Genomic DNA, 18,901 nt, shown 5'->3' on the forward strand with positions numbered 1-18,901 from the left:
GTAAATTTTTACTTTACTATGTAAATTACCAATTTATTTAAAAATAACTTTTTTACAATATTAAAGTCTCTGTTTGACTGGTAAATTTACTATGTACAAAGTAAATATTTCATGAGAAATATTAGTTTATTATTTATATCATTATTTTTTGTCACTTTCTGCATTTATTATTTAACATGTGGACTAATATATTACACTATTATTTAAACAGAAAACGGGATAATAGAGTTCACGTGTCAAATAGTGAATGTAGAAAGTGATAAAGAGAGTGATAGAAAAAGTGACACTAGCATTTCTTATATTACATTTACCAGTATCACATAAATTGAGCAAAAAAAAAAAAAACAAACAAACAAACAAAACAAAACAAAAAACAAAAAAAAATGCCCCGCACACCCTCACTCTGCTCTCTATTGCTCTTCTTTCTTCTACACGAACTACGTACGAACCTCCATTTTCATTCACAAACAGACAAACACAAAGACAAATTGGTGCCACGGAGGATAATGGTGTAACGCCTCAACTCTCAATGGGGTCCACCTTGAGTGGTACCAACACTTGATTTAAGAACCTTATAAAAAAAGAGGTCTTGAGTTCAAGTGTTAAGGGATGCGAAGAAATCCCTAAAAAGCGGCTAGGTGCTCAAATGGGGCAGTACGTATGAATAACGAGTATAAAACCCGACTATATTAGGGGTCCCACAAAGTGGACCTCTTTACAAATGGCCAACATCAACACAATGCAAAGATCAATGACGCGGAGGATGGTGCGGCGTGAAGTTCAATGACAGTTCATGTGTTGCAGACACCGTCAGCTGCAAGAGAGACAACAAGCAGAGGAAAGAGGAAGAAAGTGAGCGTGAGGGGTGAGAGAGAGAGAGAGAGAGAGAATGTATTAGGTGGGGAAGAAATTTGGGGGATTTATGGTATGTTTACTTATCAGGATTGAGGAATGAGTGTGGGGAATGGAAGAATCTCATATTTACTTGTTCTTTTTTTATCTTATAATGAGAGTGAGATTAGTGAGGCCCATTCAAATTTGGGATTGAGGAATGCAATTGGAATTCCCATGCCCCCTTGGGATTGAAACTCTCATTCATGATATTAACATTAAATTACTATCATGCCCATATTTTATTTATAAATATAAAATTAAAAATAAAATTTTAAAAATAATAATTACAAGTTATATTTATTATTTTATTTGCCTAATATTATAATATTAGCCTAATTACTGTTAACTTTAATATAATAAATATATACTTTATTTTGTTTAATAAATTAATAATATATTTTAATTTTTAACACTATTTTTTATATTTATTTCTTTTATTTAAATTTTGTCAATTTATTTTTATATTTTGAATAATTGTATAATTTATATTTATTATTATATTACCCTATTATTAAACTAAATATTTTAATTATGATTAATTTTAATATAATAAGTATACAATTTATTTTTTAGATTAAAATTATATATTGACTTCAAGGGTATATTAGTACTTTTATGCGAGTTCATTCTGATTCTGGGTATAAGTAAACGCAGGAAAGGATTTTGAAGTGACTATAATTCCGAATCTTGTCACTAAGTAAACAATTTATTCTGATTTTGATTCCTCATTCTGAATCCTACTCATTTCGAATCTTGCCCACTCCGATTCATACTCATTCTGGATTACGCGTAGGTAAACATGCCATGTTAAGAATGAACATATAAAAAAAAAGATTTTAAATTTATGGGATGTTTGTTTCAAGAATTCGTTCCTAGTTCTGAATTATGGTTCTTGATTCTTTACAGTGTTTTTTTCTCACAAAAAATTTAAATTTTAAAAATTAGAATCATGAATCATAATTCTGAATTCATAAACCAAACGTCCCATTAATTAGAGGTTAAGTGGGGGTAATTATGGTATTTTCTAAGATGGTAAATATGAATTTACAAATATGATGTTATTTATCAACTCTCATTAAAGATTATGCTATTAGTTTTTACCGATCTCTAAATTATGCTATTTCCCACCTTCTTCCGAGATAATTTAGTCTATAATAGGTTAGTCTCATAATTCATACGAATATGAAATTGTTATGAATTAAATTAGTGTTTACTTTTCTTATTTTTCAATTATCTGATTGATCAAATAGAAGCATGCTATGAACAAGTTATAGAAGTATTCTATGCATATTCATAGGATGCTAGGAATATAAATGAGTAAATAACATATGCCATTTATTCAGAAAGTTATTCATCCAGTATTTACTCTGTAATGTAATCCGTTCTCCATATTTCAATTACCTCTACCAATAGAAGTAACTTTTATTATTATTATTATTTATTTTATATTATCGTTATCATCATCACCATCATCATATTATTATTATTATTTTTTTTTTGTTGTTGCTGGAAACCAGTAGGAAGTAACTTGTTAATGTTAAATGTGTACAAGAACCATCTTTGAAAATTTCCTGAAGAAATAAACATCTTTGGACAAGTCTAAAGCAGTGTTCTCATATACAGCTTGCCAGTTACAGGCAAATACTGAACAGAACAAAAAAAAAAAAAAACATGTACAGACAAATAATATTATCTATAACGTTCCCATTCCTAAACTACATCAAGAGTTCTTCTGAACGAAAACCTGCCAATAAACAATGCCGTAAACTGGCTTTTAAACAGCTATGGAGTGCTCAACCTCTGTCATCGGATCTGTTCATGCGACGTAAAATCGATCAGTACAGAATGCAAATGGAACATAATTGAGGAAGTGGTGTGCCACACATATATAGAGCTATAACCAGCCAATTACAAAGAGTGCATTTGAGATTTTAGAACTTGTGGTATGAAAGGATAGACTTGTGTCTCAACCAAAACAAACAATTTGTTTCCTCGATGTGTAGCATTTTTCAGGGCATCAGTCAGACATAGACATATCCGCTCCGCCGACATTTTTATTTTTAGCGCGCAATAAGTAACAATACAATGTATTTTCAGCACAAGGAGTGGGACATTGGCTTTAGGTATTGATATATTATGGACAATGATGGACAATGATGCATGAAAGAAACTGCATCAGACTGCATCAGCTAAGAGTTAACTGTCCACAAGCTTAAACTGGTTCCAAATCCCATTGGCTTTTATCCAGCAAAACCAGTTGATAATAGATGCTTGAAATAGTAATACCAATAATAAATAAATATTCTAAAACTAGCCATCTAGAAGGGACACAAAAAATTATTCAAATCATTCAATAACACCAGTACTTGGACAAAATTAATATGATTGGGATGGTGGTATGGAACTTACTGTAATTCAAAGGCGTTAATCTCAAAGATCAACACCCTCATCAAGCCCTTTTGAGCTGATCATCACATTCGAATCAATTTGCTTGTCAAACTTCTTTCTCCTCCTTGCTTCAAACTCTTGGAATCCTTCCATCTGTAAGAATTTCATTTAAAATCATGGCACAAAGATAAGTAAAAGTAAATCTGGAAGAATGACTTTTCTTCAATATCATTTAGAGAATGATACAACACATATATATACAAAGGTCCGTTCTATAGAAAAGGGAAACTAGAAACTAACATCCCTAAAAATCTGCTATACATCATAATCTTGTTAACTTCCCAAAGTAATCGGGATATATAACAAGTCAATCATTCCATATATGGAATGATTGATATTTGGTAATAACCGAATATTCCTATTCTTACACTCTCCCTCAAGCTGGAATGTAAATATTTGTCATTCCTAGCTTGGTCCCCAGGTCTTCAAAATTCGGTTTGTGGAGACTTTTTGTCAAGATGTCAACAGTCTGTTCCTTGGTTGGGATGTGCGTCATGCAGAAGCTCCCATTGTCAATTTTTTCTCTAATAAAATGCCAATCCACCTCTACATGTTTCGTTCGATAGTGATGAACTGGATTGTGGACAATGCTAACAGCTGCCTTGTTGTCACAATAGAGCTTTATGGGAGAATTACTAGAGATCTTTAGTTCTTCCAGTAGTCTTCCAAGCCAAATCCCCTCACATATACCGTGTGCTAATGCCCGAATTTCTGCCTCTGCACTGCTCCTAGCTACCACTAGTTGTTTTTTGCTTCTCCATGTTACTAAGTTGCCCCAAACACAAGTGCAATACCCTGATGTCAATCTTCTGTCCACTGAAGAACCTGCCCAGTCAGCATCGATATAGACTTCCATAGCCTTGTGATCACCCTTTTTGAAGAACAATCCACTTCCAGGAGTATTTTTCAAATACCTCAGAATCCTAAAGACTGCCTCAAGGTGTCTTTCTTTGGGTGAGTGCATAAATTGGCTAACAACACTCACCGCAAAGGCTATATCAGGATGAGTATGTGACAAGTAGATAAGCTTGCCTACGAGACGTTGATACTGCTCTTGATCAACCTCCTTCCCGCCTTCAAGTCCAAGCTTGGCATTGGGCTCCATAAGTGTCTTAGCTGGTTTGCATCCCAACATGCCTGTATCTTGAAGAAGGTCAAGTACATACTTCCTCTGAGAAACAACGATTTCCGAACTACTCCTGGCAACTTCCATACCCAAGAAATACTTGAGAGCACCTAGATCCTTTAATTCAAATTTGCTAGCGAGATACTCTTTTAATGATTCCAACTCAAGTTGGTCGTCTCCAGTAACAAGTATATCATCTACATACACTATAAGGATTGCTCTTTTGCCGCCCTTAGAATGTTTGTAGAAGATAGTGCGATCAGATTGTGCTTGTGTAAAGCTCCGCTCCTTCGCAGCTTGAGTAAATTTCTCGAACCACTCCCTCGGAGACTGCTTCAAGCCATAAAGTGATTTTCTCAACTTACACACTAATTTTCCTTTCTTCTCAAACCCTGGAGGAGAATCCATATACACTTCTTCATCCAAATCCCCATTTAGAAAAGCATTTTTTACATCTAGCTGCTGAAGTGACCAATCAAGATTAGCAGCTAGAGATAAGAGTACCCTTACAAAGTTAAGTTTGGCTACGGGAGCAAATGTTTCCTTGTAGTCTATACCATAAGCTTAAGTTAAGCCTTTGGCAACCAGCCTTGCTTTGTATCGGTTGACACAACCATCTGCATTAAACTTGACTGTAAATACCCACTTGCATCCCACAGTTTTTTTCCTGCTTAGGTAACTCCACAATCTCCCACGTACCGTTTTTTTCCAAGGCTCCCATTTCTTCCTGAACTGCTAATCTCCACTTTGGATCTGCGAGAGCCTCCTTAATATCTTTTGGTATCTTAACATTTGTTAGAGCAGTAATGAAGGCTGAAAAATTGGGAGATAATTTCTCATATGAGATAAATTTTGAAATTGGATGTTGTGTGCATGATCTTGTACCTTTCATGAAAGCAATAGGCCGATCCACATCTGAATTGTTGCTCAAGTCTGCATCAACAGGACTACTAGTAGGCTCGGTACCTGGGAGAGGGACCGGTTCAGACGTCTGACTTTGCTGGGCATTAGGCTTACTACCACCTTGAGAACGATTCCTGTGTGAATAAACAAGCAACTGGGGTTTTTTGGAGTTATTTCCCACTGAGTTGTTTCCCCCTATTTCCAATATTTTCCCTTGGTCAAGTTGTGGCATAATAGGCTCAGTTAGACTAGGTAAAGTAGGTAGTGTTTCCAATATTTTTCCTTGGTCAAGTTGTGGCATAATAGGCTCGGTTAGAGGTAGGTAAAGTAGGTAGTGGTAAGGACATGGGTGTTTGAAGATCAGATTCTTCCCAAGATCCATCTTCTTCTAGAATCTCCCCCTGAAGATGGGACATAGGGAAATATGGTTGAGTTTCATGAAAGGTAACATCCATTGACACATACATACGACGAAGAGAGGGTGAGTAGCATTTATACCCGCGCTGTGTCAAAGAGTACCCAATAAAAACACACTTGGTTGCTTTTGGGTCAAGTTTTGAATGATTTTGTGAGTGAACATGAACAAATGCTGTACTAGGAGTGTTCAAAAAAACTGAAAAACCGAAACCGACCAACACCGAACTACCAAACTGACCGAAAAAAACCGAAAATTCAGCGGTTCGGTTTCGGTTTTGCCAGCCAAAGTGATCGGTTGAACTAAACCGACCGACCAATTTAAAAAAAAAGTTATTATCCATATATTCGAATCTATAATTTTGCAGATGGTGAATATAAGTCCATTATATTATTAAAGATGAAGGTTTAAAAGAAGTTAGATCTCTCTAACTTGTAAGTTGTGATGGAGAAATTAAATACATAGCCCTTTATATAGAATAGTTGAGGGAAGACATTCTCATTTCTTTTCAATGTGAGACTATTAAAAGACTGATGCATTTGAAAATTTAAGCACATCAGACTTTTGAAAGTCCCACATTGAAAAGAGATGAGAATGTCTTTCCTCAACTATTCTATATAAAGGGTTATATATTTCATTTCTCCATCACAACTTACAAGTTAGAGAGGTCTAACTTCTTTTGAACGTCTATCTTCAATAATATGACGGACTTCAATATAAATAAGTTTTCTAATTGAGATTAGATGTAAAGCCTTAGTCCTTAAGGATACATTCTTTTAGGTTTTATTTTTTTTTGTCTTTTAAGCCATTTTTTCTGTTTAATTTTAACTATTTAAATATTAAATATTTGAATGGTTAAAATTTAAGAAGAAAATAGTTCACAAATTTTTTTAAGTAAGAAACCGATCAAAAACTGACCGATAAAAACTGATAAAAATCGGTCGGTTAAGCGATCGAAGACATTGTTCTTCGATTCGGTTTCGGTTTTAAATTTTCAAAAACCAACATTATCAGTTCGGTTTTGAAACCAACCAAAATTGTCGGTTAAAAACCGATGAACACCCCTATGCTGTACAACAAAAGATTTTAAGGGGAACAAAGGAGAAAGATCGAAACATTGGGTAGGTTTGTGGAAGAACAGACATAGGGGTTTTGAATTGGAGGATTTTTTATGGCATAAGGTTTATAAGATGAGAGGTTGTTAAGATGGCTTTGCCCCAGAAATATTTTGGAACATACATCGTGAACATTAGGGCTCTAGCAACTTCAAGTAGATGACGATTTTTTCTTTCTGCTACACCATTTTGCTGTGGTGTATCAGTGCAAGAACTCTGATGAATGATACCATTAGTTGCTAGATAATCACCTAAGATGGATTTGTAATACTATGTTCCATTGTCGGTCCTCAAGACTTTAATTGAGGTTTGGAATTGATTTTTTATCATGGAGTGAAAATTTTGAAAGATTTTTGAAACCTCGGTTTTTTCTTTAAAAAGATAGACCAAACATATTCTAGTATGATCATCGATAAACGTAATAAACCATCTAGTTCCCGTGATAGTTTTTACGTGAGAAGGCCCCCATATATCACTATGAATTAAGGTGAATGGATGAGACTCTATGTATGGTTTGGCTGGATATGATGTATGTGTGTGTTTGGCCAATTGACAAATGTTACGATGAAAGGAACTGGGATTTTTATTAATGAATAAATCTGGAAACAAACGTTTGAGATAATGAAAATTAGGGTGGCCTAACCTACAATGCCACATCATTACATCTTTATTGGAAGTAGAAGAAATATTCTCGACTATTGTAGCATGTTCATCCACATGTTCATCATTCTCAAAGTAGTAGAGTCCGCCATACTCCTTAGCAATACCAATCATCTTCTCCGATCCCTGCTCCTGTATTTGATAAGTAACAGAAAAATTAACAATGCAATTACGGTCATGAGTGAGCTTGCTAATAGACACCAGGTTGCATGCTAATTTTGGAACATGGAGTACAGAATGTAGCACAAGTGTGTCGGACAAGCGGATAGATCCTTTTCCAGCAACAAAAGAGAAGGTTCCATCTGCTATTTTTACTCTTGAGCTCCCATGGCATGGAGTATAGGAGTAAAAAAGAGATGAGTTACCTGTCATGTGATCGGATGCGCCAGAGTCAAATATCCAAGGAGTTTGATTTTCTACATGAAGGGCAATACCTTGATGAACAACTGTTGCTGGTGTCCTCTATTTTTTCCTCTGTAGCAGCTTAAAACCCCTTGCTTTGAGGCTGTTTCCTTGGCTTTGCATCGGCAGGTCTTCCATGGAGGTCCCAGCATCGTTCTCGGGTGTGGCCAAGTTTGTTACAGTGAGAACATCGTGGGCGCTGATTCAATTTTTTATCACCATAAGGTCGGTTAACAGTACTTTTCGTGATAAGAGCAGTGTTCTCAACAGGTCTTTCACCTATAGAGACCACAGGCGAGTCCCTTTGTCCCCCAAGCATCACTCGGCATCTGCTTTCTTCACGACGTACTTCTACAAAAGCTTCACCGATGGAAGGTAGTGGTCTCCGGCCTAGAATTCTTCCTCATACCTCATCAAGTTCTTTGTTGAGCCCAGCTAGAAAATCATACAACCGTTCCTTTTCTAGATGTCTTTTAAACTTTACATTGCCTTCCAGGTCACCCCAGTCCGCCTTATAGTGCATATCCAATTCTAGCCATAGAGTCTGCAACACGTTGTAATATTCAGTGATATCCAAATTCCCTTGCCGACTATCCTTAAGTTTATTCTTTATCTCGAAAACCTGCGAGGCATTTTTGAGATCCGAATAATTCTCTCTGACAGCGTTCCCAGATGGCCTTGGCAGTGCGAAGAAACAAATAGGTGCGCTGATATGCGGCTCCATTGAGTTAATTAGCCACGCCATAACAATGGAATTATTGAGTTCCCATTTTTCGTAGGTCGGATCCGTCGTATTGGGACGCCGAACCTCGCCTGTGATGTAGCCAATTTTTCCTCTCCCTCGGATCACTATCAAAACCGATTGGGACCACTGGAGGAAATTCTTGCCATTCAACTTGTGATTCGTGATCTGCAGTGACGATCCCTCTCCAAAGGACTGCACAACCATGGACGATGTGACTGGGTCGGATGTGGTTGATGATGACCCATCCTTATTAGAATTGGTTGTCTCCTTCTCTGAACTCATTGTCGTGAGAACCACAATCAAGACGATGAAGATGAGAAGACAGAATATTTTTGAGTGTATGGCTCTGATACCATAAAAGTAAATATGGAAGAATGACTTTTCTTCAATATCATTTAGAGAATGATACAACACATATATATACAAAGGTCCGTTCTACAGAAAAGGGAAACTAGAAACTAACATCCCTAAAAATCTGCTATACATCATAATCTTGTTAACTTCCCAAAGTAATCGGGAAATATAACAAGTCAATCATTCCATATATGGAATGATTGATATTTGGTAATAAGCAAATATTCCTACAATAAGCGTTATTATAACGAAAGGAGTTTCGAGTAAAATAAACTATTTTCGAGGAAATTGCTGCATACCTGCTGAAACTGATCCATTGAAATAGGGTTTCCATGCAGAGAAATATTCTGCAGAGCTTTACAATCTTTCAATATATTTGGTGGTATCTGTCCAATACAATACTATAATATTAACACAGGCATCTCCGGTCACAAAAGGCGACTAGGAAATTTTAAAAATAACACTTTGACTCAGTAGTACAAGGGGCTGTGGATGTGAGATTTGTCAACCACAAAGAATCACTAATTTTATCAGTGGACCCACAATCTCTTCTGCTTTTTTTTTTTAATAACAAAATTTTGTTTCATTGATAATAAAATCAATACAAAGGAAAGAGGGTAAGAAATCCTCATTAATTAGAAAATAACAATTACTTCGTATTGAATCAAATAGCAATTACTTCATAAAGAGTCAATTTTGAATATACTAGTTAGGAATGGAGTTATGCTTTGCCTTGGGCTTCTGTGCCTATGTATAGCCATCATAGGCTCACATTGTAATAACTATTGTACAGTCTCAACGAAAAGTAGGGCAGGACGCATGCAAAATAAAATAAATAAATAAATAAATATAAATAGTAAAAAAACAAAAAAGGCATTGCATCTAACATCCATGTGAAAAGGACGTGACGTTTGAATATATGAAACACATAATACATGAAACACATACCTGGTTCACATTATTATCATCCAAGCAAAGAGACTTCAAGTGAATGAGATTGCAGATAGAATCAGGAAGATCCTCAATAAGATTATCTGAAAAGTTATCCAGAATGACGAATCTGTGATTGCACTGATCATTAACCAGGTTCTGTGTTATTTCAAAATTGAAGCTTACCATTTGCTTGTAGTTCTTCCAATGAGAAGCAACTACCAATCGAGTCTGGAAGAGACTTTAACTTGTTATTTGACACATTTAAAAGCTGTAACTGCATCATCAAACATGTGATGTCAAATTATGGATTTTCAGAATAAAGGCTAAACTTAACATCCCAAATAAAAAATTTTCAACGAAGGAAAATTTTTTTTGTCATTGATGAGTATAGATAACTGAATTTCTGACAAGCTTCTAATCAGTGGCCGATCATTGTAGTAGCACATGTTCTCGTTTTAGCCTACTAGATCATTTGAGAACCAAATTTTCCCAGCACAACCCCAACTTTTCTCCTAAAAGTATCATTTACCCCTTCAAGGAGAATAAGCCCAGACTCAGGTTACAAAATCGTATGACAAATAGAAAAAACACGAGTAGTAGTAGAGAGAGAAACAAGTTTGTGTTGTTATATAGAGTTTAAACTAGAACAGCTAAAAACTTTGACCGCAAAAATACAGATATCCTTTTTAGGTCAGTAATGTTTTGCAAGAAGCAGAAAAAACTTGCCCGAAATCCTACCCTTTACTGGAGCAGGAAATCCTATTTGGTACCAAGTCCTTGAGCCAAATTCCAGAACATCAATGATTATGATACTTAACTCAGAAATCAACAACATCACTTCTCATTGAGACGGCGAAACAGGAAAGAAGAATCACTGTTCAAATGCACAAATTGCCAAAAAAAGAAAAACAGAAATATTTACATTGCGCAAGCTGCCAATAGTTTCGGGCAAATATTCTAAGGAATTCCTTGAAATGGAAAAGCGTTCGAGCCTCACCAGCTGCCCAACTGCAACATTATACAGCGTCTAGTTACAAACCCATGAAGAAACTTCATCAGGGGGAAAAAAAGACGATGAAGAAGAATCCCAGTGGTTAGCAGACAAAAATATCAAAAAAAAGAAACTCCATCTGTTAAAAGATCCTCTTACTTATTTAAAGAAGAGAATTACATTCATCAGGCAAGGAAGAAATACGGTTCCCATCAAGTGTCATAACCTTTAGAGACTGTAATTTCCCCAGATTTGTTGGTAGATGCTGAATGAGGTTATCAGCTAAAACCTGAAAAGTTGAGCAACATGACTAAAATTCACTCTCTGTAATTCAGTGAACTTTGAGAAAATAATAACATGGGGCCTAGGGAAACAAAATTGAGCGATGCTTATGATCAGTAATCAGAATGTGAAAAAGAAGTCTGCTAAAAATCATGAAACACTTGAGCATAAAAGGTGCGGATTATGTACGTATGTCTTCTGGTAAATAGACCAACAGGTTGCTCTATTCGGTTTTCTTGATATATTCTCTCTAGAGCACTGATCTATTTCCTCAAATATGGCAAGACAACATTCTTATATACTATATACCTTATTGTATTTTATGGTATCCATATTTACTGTGACTAATTGTGAGTATTCCAAACTTTAGAAGCAAATCACTTCAGTTCCATAGAAACTAATGCAGAATTAGTGGAGGGTAATTGTAAATAAAAGCTACTTACCAGTCTTTGCATGTTTAATAATTTGTTAATATCCATAGGAATGTCAACTGCGTGCAAAAACAAAAAGAAATAAATTATGACAAAATTCATTCAAATCTGCAATCTATAGAGGATGGAAACATTGGTGATCAATTTTCTCACTACTATTTGAGAACAATTTTAATAAGGTCAAGAAAAGACCGGGAAAGAAAACTGATTCTTTTCGCTAACTTAAATCACTTCATTAGTCACTTCGGGAAAGAAAACATTGGTGAGCATACCTATTTTGTTGTGGGTTAAATCAAGAGTCCGCACTGATCTCTCTAGATTGAGGACTTCATCTGGAAATGTCTGTTTCATAACAACAAGGAAAAGCCTATCAAAAGCCTTATAGACACAATTTCACAAAGATTAGTGCAGTCCGCAATTTCATAACAATTTGTACTAATGAAGCTCGAGCTTGCGTTAAGCTTTTCCTCTAATCAAAGCGCGGACACTGTACGCTTCTAAAGGGAAAAAAATAAAAAATAAAATAAAGAAGAAGCACCTTGCGCATAAACTATGGTTGGTTTACAATAAGTACACAAAAACAATATAGTTCAACACTCTTCTTGATGTAATCAATTAAAAATGACTACTTTAATTTCAACAACCCAAAGTCATACTGTTCATTTAAGCATAATAGTTCCATTATCTACTATGGAAGAATGTGTTTTACACGTGTATAGACTAAATTAGGAAAGTTTAAAGATAATAGTTAGTTTCCCTAGAATTAGGTTGATTTGGTTAGTTTCCTTTTTTAGTTTGATATCCCACAGATTATGGGATGTGATTGCCGTTTCTAAAGGCTAGGGCTCTTATATATAAACCGGTTGTAATTGTCATGCAATAGTACAATTTTTCCTTCAATTTTTCCACTCAAATTACCACATGGTATCAGAGCCTTAGGCTCTTTTTCTGGGAACGGAAACCCTAGCCTTCATCGCCAAGAGTTCCCTTTTTTCTGTCCTACTGCCGAGGGGGTATTCTGAAACCCTAGCCTTCATCACAGGGTTCTCTTTTCTTTTTTCTGTCCTGTTGCCGAGGAGTTTTCTGAAACCCTGCTTCATCGCCAAGGGTTCCTTCTCTGTTTTTCTACTCTGTTGCTGAAGGGCTGTTTTGTGTCACTGCCACCTTTTTTATTTTTTGCCTCATTGATTCTGTTTTTTTGAAGTTCCATTGATTCGCTGCCACAACTTTTGACCTACCACTTTGTACGGTTTTTTGCACGGTTGTACGGAATTGTACGGACACCCGAACTGCCCCTATTTCCTGCCCTGCCGCCACTACTGCCAGGAAGCTTTCGTAAGAGAGTGCCTGAATTGTACCATCATCGCTGATATTTTACTTGACTCAACCGGCCTTAATTGCCTTGGGATTGCTTGGTTTGATTGAGGATGTCAGAGGTGGCAGAAACAACAGCTACGATATAGTCAGAGGATGCAAAAATCGTTAGGCCTCAAGCCGGGGAATTGCAGAACATTCAGGCCGCATATATGCTGAATGGAAAAAACTATCTTAAATGGTCCCAACTTGTCAGGACTATGCTGAAAGGGAAAGGAAAAATCAGCCACATCTTAGGGACAGGGCCAAAACCGGAAGATCCATGATTTGGAGCTTGGGATGAGGAGGATTTGATGATCATGGCATGGCTATGGAACTCCATGACTCCGGAGAATAGCAATACATGCATGTTCTTGGCCACTGCCAAGGATGTATGGGATGCAATTCAAGAAACGTACTCCAAGGCAAAGGATGCTGCCCAAGTCTACGAAGTCAAAGTTAAGACGATTGCTGCAAAACAAGGAGATAGGACTGTCACTGAATATGCCAATCAAATGAAGGCTCTGTGGCAAGAACTTGATCATTATAGGGTGATTAAGACCAAGTGTCCCGATGATGCAGCAATTTTGAAGGAGTTTATTGAACAAGATAGAGTTTATGATTTCCTTGTTGGACTCAATCCAGAATTTGATTTAGTTAGAATTCAGATTCTTGGCAAACAAGAAGTTCCAAGTTTCAATGCAATGGTGGCACTCATCCGAGGAGAAGAACGTAGCGGTGAATTGATGCTTGAACCAAAGGGGACTGACAGTTTGGCTTTAGTTGCTAGTAACAGCAACAAGACAGCCACAAATGCAGAAAAAGTGCCAGCGGTCGAGAATGGGAGGACCAGCCAACCAAAGACTCAAAACCGTGACTACAAAGACACTCTATGGTGTACCTACTGCAAGAAGGCACGTCATACTCGTGATCGGTGTTGAAAATTGTATGGAAAACCACCAAGTCGCGAGTGGGGACAAAAAGGAGAACAACTGAGGAACAATGGACGAGCCCAGATTGTAGCAGTGCAGCCGCGTGAAGGGACATCACAAGAGATGGGAAATCTCAGCCAAGAAGAAATTGAAAGGGTGAGATCACTTATTAGCAATCTTGAAAAACCATCAGGTACTTGTTCACTGGCATATTCAAGTAAACTTCCCTTCTCCATTGGATTAAATGTCTCGGATACCTTTACCAGCTCCTGAATTTTTGACTCGGGAGCTACCAACCATATGACCCATTCATCAAAAAAAATTTCCTCATATACCCCATGTCCAAGTAATAGGAAAATAGTCACAGCCGATGGATCATTAACTACTGTGGCGAGCATAGGTGACATCAAGATAAGCCTGTCACTGTTGTTAAAAAATACTCTTCACGTCCCTAGGCTAATCACAAATCAAGTCATAGTTATTGTGTATTTCAGGACAAGGATTCGAGGAGGATGATTGGACATGCTAGAGAACGGGATGGGCTCTACTATCTCGAAACACCAAGTCGATCCAACACTACCAAGGGCATAACATCTCATCTTCCTGTCTCAGAGTCTTTTTCATCCAATAAAGAAAAAGTCTGGCTTCATCATCGCAGACTTGGACATCCATCATTTAGGATTATTAAACTTTTGTTCCTTCTTTATTTAAGGGTCTAGAGGTTGAACATTTTCATTGTGAAGTGTGTGAACTTGCTAAACACAAACGTGTATCTTTTCCAATCAGTAATAAAAGAAGTTCCATTCCTTTTGATCTTATTCAGAGTGATATTTGGGGTCCTTCCACTATTTCCAATGTAAATGGAGCTAAATGGTTTGTGTCGTTCATTGATGATTGTACATCCTTTTGCTTAAACAGAAATCCGATGTCAGCACTGTTCTTCCAAATTTTTGTTCTATGATAAAGACTCAATTTGGGGTCAATATTAAAAGATTTAGGTCGGATAATGCTAAGGACTATTTCAATCAAGTCCTAACTCCATACTTTCAGAAAGCAGTAGTACATGAGTCCTCTTGCGTGAGAAAGCAGTAGTACATGAGTCCTCTTGTGTGAGCACTCCACAACAAAATGGAGTAGCAGAACGGAAAAATGGTCATCTCTTCGATTCAACAAGATCCTTCTTGTTTCAGAAAAATGTGCCTAAATCTTTTTGGGGAGAAGCGGTTCTTATAGCCACCCATATCATAAATTGTTTGCCTTCTAGAGTCCTAGGATTTAAAAGTACAATGGATGTCCTTTCCAAGTCCTATCCAAACCTACACACCACAAATAATCTTGTTCCTCACATATTTGGGTGTGTGGCATTTGTTCATGTTCATAATAAGAACCGAGGAAAATTAGATCCAAGGGCATTAAAATGCGTGTTTGTGGGATATTCTTCAACTCAAAAGGTTCTATGTCTCAGCTGATGTGACCTTCCATGAACAAGAATCCTATTTCACTGTTCCTTATCTTCAGGGGGAGAATTCAATAATGGAAGATAAGGATAAGGCAGATTTTTTGCTTCTTGATCTGCCATCTTCACCACTTCCTGTGTCAAGACAGCCTAGTCCCATGGATGTTTCTACCGAGCCTACTGAAAATGTTCCTCCCACTGAGCCCACTGAAAATCCATATCCCGAGCCTCCTGTAAACCCACCTACAAATCCGGCCCTTGATAGTGTAAGATTTGGCAAAGGTAAAGTGTTCTCGAGAAGGAAGAAGGTTGTCCCTGAATCTGTGCAAGTCCAAGACTCCAACCTAAATCCTGAGAATGAGGTAACAATTTCTAATCCTTCTTTCAATCTGAATCTGAGATAAACAATGATGACCAGGACCTCCCTATTGTTATCAGGAAAGGAGTTAGAGAATGCACAAACCGACCCCTATACCCTCTTGCACATTTCCTATCCTTTAAACACTTTTCACCATTCCATAAAGCCTTCCTTGTCAGCTTAAACACCATTGCCATCCCTGTCAATTTATCCGAGGCTTTAACCAATGAAAAATGGAAGCAAGCCATGAATGTAGAGATGGAGGCGTTGGAGAAGAACAAAACTTGAGAGTTAGTGAAGTTACCTGAAGGAAAGAAACCCGTAGGGTGTAAATGGGTTTACACGGTAAAATATAGAGCAGATGGATCAATAGAAAGATACAAGGCTAGGTTGGTAGCCAAGGGTTATACTCAAACCTATGGGATTGATTATCAAGAAACGTTTGCTCCGGTTGCAAAGATGAACACTGTTAGAGTTTTATTGTCACTAGTAGCTAATGGTGATTGGGATTTGCAGCAGTTTGATGTCAAGAATGCATTTTTGCATGGAGAACTGGAGGAGGAAATTTATATGGAAGTTCCACCGGGTTATAATAAAGGGTTGACTACTGGTACAGTATGTAGACTAAAAAAGTCCTTGTATGGACTTAAGCAATCACCGCGAGCATGGTTTGGGAGGTTTGCTAGAGTAATGACAGCTATGGGATATAGGCAGAGTCAAGGAGATCACACTTTGTTCATTAAACACTCACCTTCAGGTAAAGTTACAGCCCTATTGGTGTATGTTGATGACATAATTGTGACCGGTAATGATGATAGGGAGAGACAACTTCTAAGTCAATGTTTGGCTAAGGAATTTGAGATCAAGACGTTAGAAAGATTGAAGTATTTCCTTGGGATTGAAGTGGCTCATTCTAAGCAAGGCATTTTCATCTCTCAACAAAAGTATGTTACAGATCTACTCAAAGAAACCGGTAAGACAGCATGCAAATCAGTGAGTACTCCAATAGAACTGAATCTCAAGCTTGGAGAGGCAGAAGAAGATGCTATGGTGAATAGAGAGATGTATCAACGGTTGGTGGGGAGACTCATTTATCTTTCTCACACTCAGCCAGATATAGCGTATGCGGTGAGTGTGATCCGTCAGTTCATGCACAATCCAAAGGAAGTTCATTTGCAGGTGGCATACAGAGTTTTGCAATATCTCAAAGGGACACCAGGTAGAGGCATCCTTTTCAAGAGGAATGGAGGGTTAGTTCTTGAGGCATACACAAATGCTAACTATGCTGGGTCAGTTGTTGATAGAAGATCAACTTCAAGTTATTGCACCTTTCCTTGGTGGAAACCTGGTGACATGGGGGAGTAAGAGGCAGAGTACCAAGCAATGGCTCAGGGTGTGTGTGAACTACTATGGTTGAAGATTGTTCTAGAGGATCTGAAGATTACGTGGGACGGCCCTATGAAACTTTATTGTGATAACAAATCTGCAATCAGCATAGCTCACAACCCGGTGCAGCATGATCGAACGAAGCACATCGAGATTGACAGACACTTCATCAAAGAAAAGTTGGATAGTGAACTGATTTGTACACCTTATGTATCTACACATGGCCAACTTGCTGATATACTCACCACGGGGTTAGGTAGTTCAGTGTTTGAGAGTTTTGTATCCGAGCTGGGAATAGTGAATACCTATTCACCAGCTTGAGGGGGAGTGTGGAAGAATGTGTTTTACACGTGTATAGACTAAATTAGGAAAGTTTGAATATAGTAGTTAGTTTCCCTAGAATTAGGTTGATTTGGTTAGTTTCCTTTTTTAGTGTAATATCCCACAAATTATGGAATGTGATTGCCGTTTCTAAAGGCTAGGACTCCTGTATATAAACCAGTTGTAATTGTCATGCAATAATACAATTTTTCCTTCAATTTTTCCTCTCAAATTACCACATCTACATTTAAGCTTCACAAAATTCAGCCCCTGAGAGCAAGGTCCACTGACCAACTATATATAATAACAACACTTAAAGATTGCAATTTTCAACACTTAAAAAGAGTAATATCCTAAATGCAAAAAAAAAAAAATCTACAAATTAACCTGATTTAAACCTTTTTTTTTTTAAAGGACCAGCCCATGAATTTCAATTTTTTGCTTGATAAGAAAAATGATCAAATTAAGCAGTTTAGTTTGCATTGAGCATTCAGTATTTCCTCTTCCCCCAAGTATCATTAAAGACCTATTTTTTCCAAACTCAAACCAAAGGCAATGCAATCACTCATTCTTCCAAAAAGTCAAACAAGAAAGAGAAATACATATACATATACATACGTGCGTGTGTGTGTGTGTGTGTGTGTGTGTGTATAGGCAAGAAGAATTAACAAACTACACAAGTGAAATCAAAGAGATAAATTGCCTTCAATTTGGAGTCACGAAGAGCGACGATTCCAGTGGATCGCCACCGTGTGATCCTGTTCGCTTTCGAGTCCGCGTTTTTGCTTGAACAACAACCCATTTTCGGCGACGAACAAAAGCAAACAAAACTATTTCTTAAAAAAAACAGAGAGAGAGAGAGAGAGAAAAGGAGAAACCCAGAAATAAATTTGACAGAAAAAGCTTTGGTTACAAGGCGAAGAGGAAGAGGTCAAGGATCGAAGAAGGAGATGGAATTTGGAGGTGGTTGAAGCAAAGAAGAAGAAGAACATTACACTGTCGTCATTGTAAAAGACTTTTTTTTTCTTTTTAATTTTGGATGGTTTTTGAGAAAATAATATTGCAAGGATTGAGGGACCAAAAAACCGCGTTTTCTCTGATGTGGATGGTTTTTTTTTTTTTGTTTTTTTTGTTTTTTTTTGTTTTTGGTGCTACGAAATGGATGGTTTTAGAGGATGTTTGGTAGAGGAATTATTTTTCTGATTTGAATTATAATTTATAGTTTGTTATAGTATTTTTTTTCACAAAAAATTTACGTAAATCGAAAATAGTTCAAATCACATGGTTTGAATCCTCCAACCAAACGTCATTTTTTAGTTGTTTCTCGTTTCGTTCGTGCTAAAGACTCGGTAACAGTAACGCCCAATCTTACTATTGGTACAGAAGGCAAAAAGGA

General features: G+C 37.0%; 1 protein-coding gene across 1 annotated transcript; it reads right to left on the reverse strand.

Annotated features, from left to right (window-relative positions):
- Window positions 1-2,420: 2,420 nt before the first annotated feature.
- Window positions 2,421-18,521, reverse strand: LOC112093604 (plant intracellular Ras-group-related LRR protein 7). The gene is made up of 10 exons (XM_024172397.1): window positions 18,209-18,521; window positions 11,972-12,041; window positions 11,712-11,758; window positions 11,167-11,275; window positions 10,918-11,003; window positions 10,179-10,269; window positions 10,011-10,096; window positions 9,362-9,448; window positions 3,304-3,435; window positions 2,421-2,706 (listed from the first exon to the last, which is right to left on the reverse strand). Exons 1-9 carry the CDS (start codon window positions 18,305-18,307, stop codon window positions 3,325-3,327), a joined length of 786 nt encoding a protein of 261 aa, XP_024028165.1. The 5' UTR covers window positions 18,308-18,521; the 3' UTR covers window positions 2,421-2,706; window positions 3,304-3,324.
- Window positions 18,522-18,901: the final 380 nt, after the last annotated feature.

Source organism: Morus notabilis, unplaced genomic scaffold, assembly GCF_000414095.1.
Source record: "Morus notabilis unplaced genomic scaffold, ASM41409v2 Scaffold70, whole genome shotgun sequence".
NCBI lineage: Eukaryota > Viridiplantae > Streptophyta > Magnoliopsida > Rosales > Moraceae > Morus > Morus notabilis.